The sequence below is a fragment of the Limulus polyphemus genome, unplaced genomic scaffold, assembly GCF_000517525.1.
Source record: "Limulus polyphemus unplaced genomic scaffold, Limulus_polyphemus-2.1.2 Scaffold126, whole genome shotgun sequence".
Classification (NCBI taxonomy): domain Eukaryota; kingdom Metazoa; phylum Arthropoda; class Merostomata; order Xiphosura; family Limulidae; genus Limulus; species Limulus polyphemus.
Genome location: NW_013665736.1, coordinates 978181 through 984670, shown reverse-complemented (window position 1 = coordinate 984670; position 6490 = coordinate 978181). Strand labels below are relative to the sequence as shown.

Sequence of the window (6490 nt, the reverse complement as noted above, 5' to 3'; positions counted from 1 at the left end):
CAATGTTAATGAAATTTGGCAGATTATCAGTAAACATTACAACGCTTTCATATGCAAAATATCAATTTTTTTCATTAAGTCTTAAGGTTGTAAAGCAATTGTTTTTCTCATGTCTGTTTTTTCTTTTTATATGTTGCCTTTCTATCATGCAAAGTAATATTCATTTTAAGATTAAAAATACTTTTAAGCATCAGAATATTTTCAAATTTCACATGCATAATCTTTATAATATCGAGATAGCTATCAAATGTTTCTTAAGAAAAAACTTTATATTTTATTTGTTATTTTCAGCAATTATTCTCTGTATGGATTCAGTAGATTTGACCATTCTCGCAACCACCATAAAAATTAGGAAATAAATATAAATCATGCCTCTTTCCTTTTAGAATGAACACAAATTATAACAAGAAAACATAAATGTTTAAACTAAATAACTTAAATCTCATAACATTATACATTTATATATTTTTATTATATTGACCTTTCAGCCATGCCTGGCTAACAATACAGAAGTTACAATGAATGCGGCTCACATGCACTCATGTTACAGTATCAAATAACATAAAACTGACCTTTGGTCTGTACAAAGTAACTTGTCTTGGCTGTGTTTTAGTAGACTAGTATTATGTAAAATACAGTCTCATTTCAATTATTATACATTATGTATGTATAGATTATTGCTATTTTGAAATAAGTTCTTAAACATATTCTTAAAACATAAAACAGTAAATAAAGAAGTAAAGTAAACAATTATCTCTTCTAGTTATGACTTTTGTACTCGGCTGCTGCTTTATGTAGGTTGATAAGCTTTTAAAAATTTTGCATGTGGAGGATATGAAACAAAATAATTTGTTTTAGGTTTTATATATATACATTTGAACTTAAAAATCGTAAATTACTACATCAGTACCATAGAATTCCACTATAATTTATCAAGCTTAGTAACTAAGCTGTATTTTAGTCTAAAAAAGCATGAAATTTTGAGCAGACTAAAGACACACCCTACCTTGTTGAAATATTGTTTCAAAAGAAAGGAAGCCTGCAATCCTGTTAAAATGGCTGAGAAAGCCACTATTGCTTTGCATTTCATGAAAGTTTAGTTTCCCATGATATGAGCCTATGACAATCATAAATATCAAGTATTAACTTTGCTTGCATTCTCTGTATCATGATGTAACTTCCTTACATTACATTTGCATTAAGTTTCTACACTCTGTAGCCATGGTGTCAAGATGGTATGGCTACATCAGGATAAAGCATCAAGTCACACCTTTTAAGTTCAGTGCAACATTTTAGCAACTGTAAAGAATGAAACTGGTGTCTAAGTTATTCCCTTTTCATATGTATCTGTGAAGTCACGTGAATGTGCATTTAGTTTGTTATGCATGGTCATGGACCTGCATACAGTGAAGGTTCTGTGGAAACTTTGTGAAGATCTGTAGTATAAGATTGACTTCACTTGTCTTTGCAGGAACTTGTTACAATAGAAACTGTGATGTCACAAAGAATGCTTTATCATGGTCATCAAACTGAGTATAATCATTGATAGTTGAAGTAGTTTGAAGATCACCACAGAACCAGTGATTTAAATTGTGGTTTCAGAGAATAGTGTGTAATCTTAATCATCAAACCGAGCACTATCAGTGACAGTGGAAGTAGCTTGAAGAGCACCATGGATCCTGTCATTAATCCTTCATATATGTAAAATCTATTGCAAGTAACCAAAACCTTGTTATATTGTTACAGATGGTCAATCCCCCTGCTATGGAAAGAAGGAAGTTATCAGAAACTGAGTAAATACAGAAATATGTGACAACTCAGCAGAAAATTAAAAATTATTTAATTAATGTTGCAGTTATATAAAACTTCCACGTAGAAGAGTGAGAATAAACTGGATAGCTCTGTATTACTGAAATATGTCAATATATTCCGTGGCTTCAGGTTCATTATAACAATACTTTAGGAAGAAAAAATATAAATTTTCTGACACTTTTTCTAGTCCCGTAATCATGTTGATAAGAGTTTTGGAAGACTTACCAATATTATCAATAACTAATTACGAAAAAGGATGATGTTAACTTTTGCACATTTTTAAAAATTGAAGTTAATAGTTTATTTTTTACTATTTTTTCTGTAATTCTTTATTCGATATTGTAAGATGGTGATGAGGTAAGTTATTTTGGTGCTTCTATAATGCATTTTGAAGACACAGTATGGTGTCACCTAACTTTGTGATAATACTATATGTAGTGGAAACACTAATTGACTTTAGTGAGTATAGTAAAACACTTTTGATGAATTAAAGCTGTATCGTTTATACTTGTTACTCTTTCTTCCCAGCCCGAGGTCTAGATATCCCTCACATCAAAACAGTGGTGAATTATGATGTAGCTCGTGATATTGACACTCACACCCACCGTATTGGTAGGACTGGTAGAGCAGGTATGTAGCAAAGTTTTAAAGTCTGTTTAGTTAGAATGCACAGAATGTCTTGAACAGGAATGATTTTGTTGCATGTTCATCAGTATTAAGCTTATCATAAGAATCACAAGTTATGATGCATTATTAAGAACAAGAGTTGTTCTAGAACATTTGTAGGAATGAGATGAGGACTGTCTATAGTATGGTATATTTGCTTGGTACCTCAGTCTCTTAAGGATAAGTTCTTTGAATGGTAACAGTTCTCCCCACATAAACTGAATATATATAGTATGTTGGTGCCAATTAGACTTATTTTCATAATATTTTTTCTTCTGAAAGTAGAGTATCAGCACTGTAATAAGTATTAATTAAAAGGTAAGATTGTAACTAATGTTATATTTATATATAATGGCACATTTTACACTTAGGATATAAGAAATCCCTTAAGCTGTGAAATTGGCTTAACATATATTTTACTCTTTCAGCACGGGCTCGGTTTATGGGACCAACATTGTAACCATTTTGTGCTTGTTATAGATTTCATGTTATAACTTTTAAATTAGTAAGCGATTGTTAATGAAATTTGGCAGATTATCAGTAAACATTACAATGCTTTTGTATGCAAAATATAATTTTTTTTTTATTAAGTCTTGAAGTTTGTAAAACAATGTTTTTTCTCATGCTTTTTTCTTTTCACATGTTGCCTATCTGTCATGCAAACTAATTTTCATTTTAAGATTAAAAATACTTTTATGCATCAGAAAATTTTTAAATTTCACATGTGAAATCTTTATAATGTGCAGACAGTTATCAAACATTTCTTAAGAAAAAACTATATTTTAACTGTTATTTTCAGTAATTAATCTCTGTACAGGTTCGGTATATTTGACTGATCTCACAACCACCATATAAAATTAAGAAATAAATATAAATTTTGCCTCTTATTCTAGAATAAACACAAATATAACACAAAAACATAAATGTTTACACTAAATATCTTAAATCTCATAACATTATACATTTATATATATATTTATTATTTTGACCTTTCAGCCGTGCCTGGCTAACAATACAGAAGCTACAATGATGCGGCTCACATGCACTCATGTTAGCGTACAAATAACATAAAACTGACCTTTGGTCTGTACAAAGTAACTTGTCTTGGCTGTGTTTTAGTAGACTAGTATTATGTAAAATACAGTCACATTTCAATTATTATACATTATGTATGTATAGATTATTGCTATTTTGAAATAAGTTCTTAAGCTTATTTGTCTAAAAGCATAAAACAGTAAATAAAGAAATAAAGCAACCAATTATCTCTTCTAGTACTTTTGTACTCAGTTGCTGCTTGATGTAGGTTGCTAAGCCTTTAAAAATGTTGCAAATAATTTTTTTTAGATTTTATGTATAAAATCTTGGTACAAAAGAAAGAATGGCATCCTAAGAATTTAAAATGGCCGAGAAAGCCACGAGGGGGACATTCTGAGCTTCCAATTGGTTATTCATGTCATATGTAGAAGTAAGTGTATATAAGAGAGCATTTTCAAAAATGGAAAGAGGTGTGCGGGGTGCCACTGTATTTGATTTATTACATATGCAATATCTTAGCAAATAGAAAAGATAAGACCTTCATATTTTATTTTCTAGCTTGTCTATATTGGTAATTTGAGTTTCTAATTTGTATAAAACTATAGACTTAGTATTTTGACTTCACAAACATCTAATTTGAACCAGTGCTGCATTCAATATACCATGTGACACACAAAAATCGATGTTTATCTATGTTTCTTTTAATATTTACTTTTAAATTAAGAAATTGAGTAATGAATAGTACTACAATTTGAATTCTAATCTACAGTTTGATACCAAACTTATTGACTTACATTCATGAAATAATAGTTCAATAAAATTTTGAATGCGAGTCAACAAACAAGATGACATGGCCTTTCACCCATAACCCGTCTCGAAAGGGTTTATAGCATTCCCTTATACCCGTCTCGAAAGGGTTTATAGCATTCCCTTTTGCTTGTAATTTTGAGATCACACTCCTATTTGTCAAACCCCCTGGTGGTTCAATGACAAGTTTGTGTGCTTATAACATTAAAAAATGGGGTTTTGATACTTGAATGGGTAGAGCACAGATAGCCTATTGGGTAGGTTTGTGCTCAAGCAATAAACGAACAACCTTAACTAACTTATCAAATTTTCTTACCAAAATATGTTGTTTATTAATTGTGGGATGGAACTTTTTCCACTAAATATTATGTTGATTATTAACATGTTCAATAACTTTAATAGTTTATATTAATTTTGTGGAGTAAACAATATGGTACTAGTTTTCACTTTATCCTGCTCATAATCTTTTCTTATATGAAATGTAGTGCATGCCAGTTTCATTTTTCTAGGCTTAACAAGTTTTATCTTTGTGACTGAGCTTTTACTTGGATTGTAATGATTAAGTTTTTGTTGCAGGAGAAAAGGGTATAGCTTATACACTTGTGACAGAAAAGGATAAGGAGTTTGCTGGACACATTGTAAGGAATTTGGAAGGAGCAAACCAGCCAGTGCCTCAATCTCTTATGGATCTAGCTCTACAGGTCTGTAATGTTGAATTATAAAAAGACTAGAGCTGTTTCAAATTAAATTCATTTCTTTAAAATCTGTTTTATAAGAAAGCCTACCAGTAATTGCCTTTTTTTTTTAGAGAGAATTAGGTTAAAACTCACTTTTCTAGACTACTGACATACATTGCCAAAGAAAAGAAACTTAGTCTTTAAAAATATTTTTCTTTGTGATAGATATTATTAAGGTATTACTTAATTATTTTATTTCTGAGGTTTTAAGTAGGCGATCTCTTTGTATTTTTTCCAAGTATATATGATGTTGTAAAGCAAGTTTTTAAAGTTCTTTATATAAAGATATTGGTGCAGTGTTATTCACAAAGACACTTATATTAAAACCTCTGTACTCGTATATGTGTTTATTGTCTTCATTCGTAACTTCTAATTAATTAGGTTTACACTGTTTGCTTTTAGAATACATTAATCTACAGTAATTCTTTTTGTTTGTTTTTAACTTTAATTACTTTTAATATTGCTTACACCAAAGCCATGATTGCTGGCATTTAACTTGCCAGTCTTTCTCTCATTTAGTTGATATTATTTAAGGTCTGCTTTTTTTAAGTACTTTTACTTTATTGTATCAAAAACACTATCATGATATTAGCTTTTCTCTGTCATGTTGATAAAATCTAAAAGCTTGAATGTTCTTCAGTTTACATTAATTTTCAAATCTGTTTTTATTTTTGATATGCCTTTTTATTATAAGGTTTTATAATGATTGGTCAAACTAGAAACATTGTGAGTGTGTTTGTCACATCACCACATTGATGACTAAATGATTATAAAAAGTACATGATAAATATTTTTTTGGTAGGGGTGGATTTAGGTCAGGTCGGCCTTGGGGCAGCAGAATAGCATTTGGGGCCCCCTAATAAATACAAATACATACAATGAATGAAAATTTCAAGTTTTCTTTTTGTTGGGGACTCCAATTGGTTGGGACCCTGGTGCAGCTGCTCTTTCTGCCCCACACTTAATATGGCCCTGTTTGCTACATATTTGAAGCTGAATTATTTTTTAATACAAATTACAAGCAATAATGAGATACATTAATTAGAAATAATTACAAATTATGATTAAAATTAAATTGTTTGTCATTTTTGGTGAAAATCATTTTCAAGTACTTTTGAATTGATAAACTCCAGTGGATGTTTCAGTGTTTTCATATTCCATCATCAGTGTTCCACATAACATTATCAAAAATTTTTATTTTACAAAAGGTAGAAATAGTGTGATGGATTAGCAATCGATGTGTTCGAAGGAAAATGAAGTTGATTATAAACAAGATTACGACACTTATGATAAACAACATTGTTTATTGACAAAAAGGGGACATGGATAAACGTTTCGGAATTCGATCAGATTCCATCTTCAGTATCTAAAGCAGAATAAATGAATTTACATCAGTATTTATACATTTTCAAAGTACAGTTGCTAAACATAAT

The 6490-nt window shown here is 30.0% G+C and overlaps 1 protein-coding gene across 1 annotated transcript in view; it reads left to right on the top strand.

The window, feature by feature from the left end:
- Positions 1-6490, top strand: part of LOC106473112 (ATP-dependent RNA helicase DDX42-like) — a 68460-nt gene that overhangs the window by 52858 nt on the left and 9112 nt on the right. Inside the window, exons 15-16 of the mRNA XM_013933803.2 lie at positions 2341-2442; positions 4897-5021. Of these exons, the coding sequence (XP_013789257.1) occupies positions 2341-2442; positions 4897-5021 (227 nt within the window). The remainder of the gene's footprint in view (positions 1-2340; positions 2443-4896; positions 5022-6490) is intronic.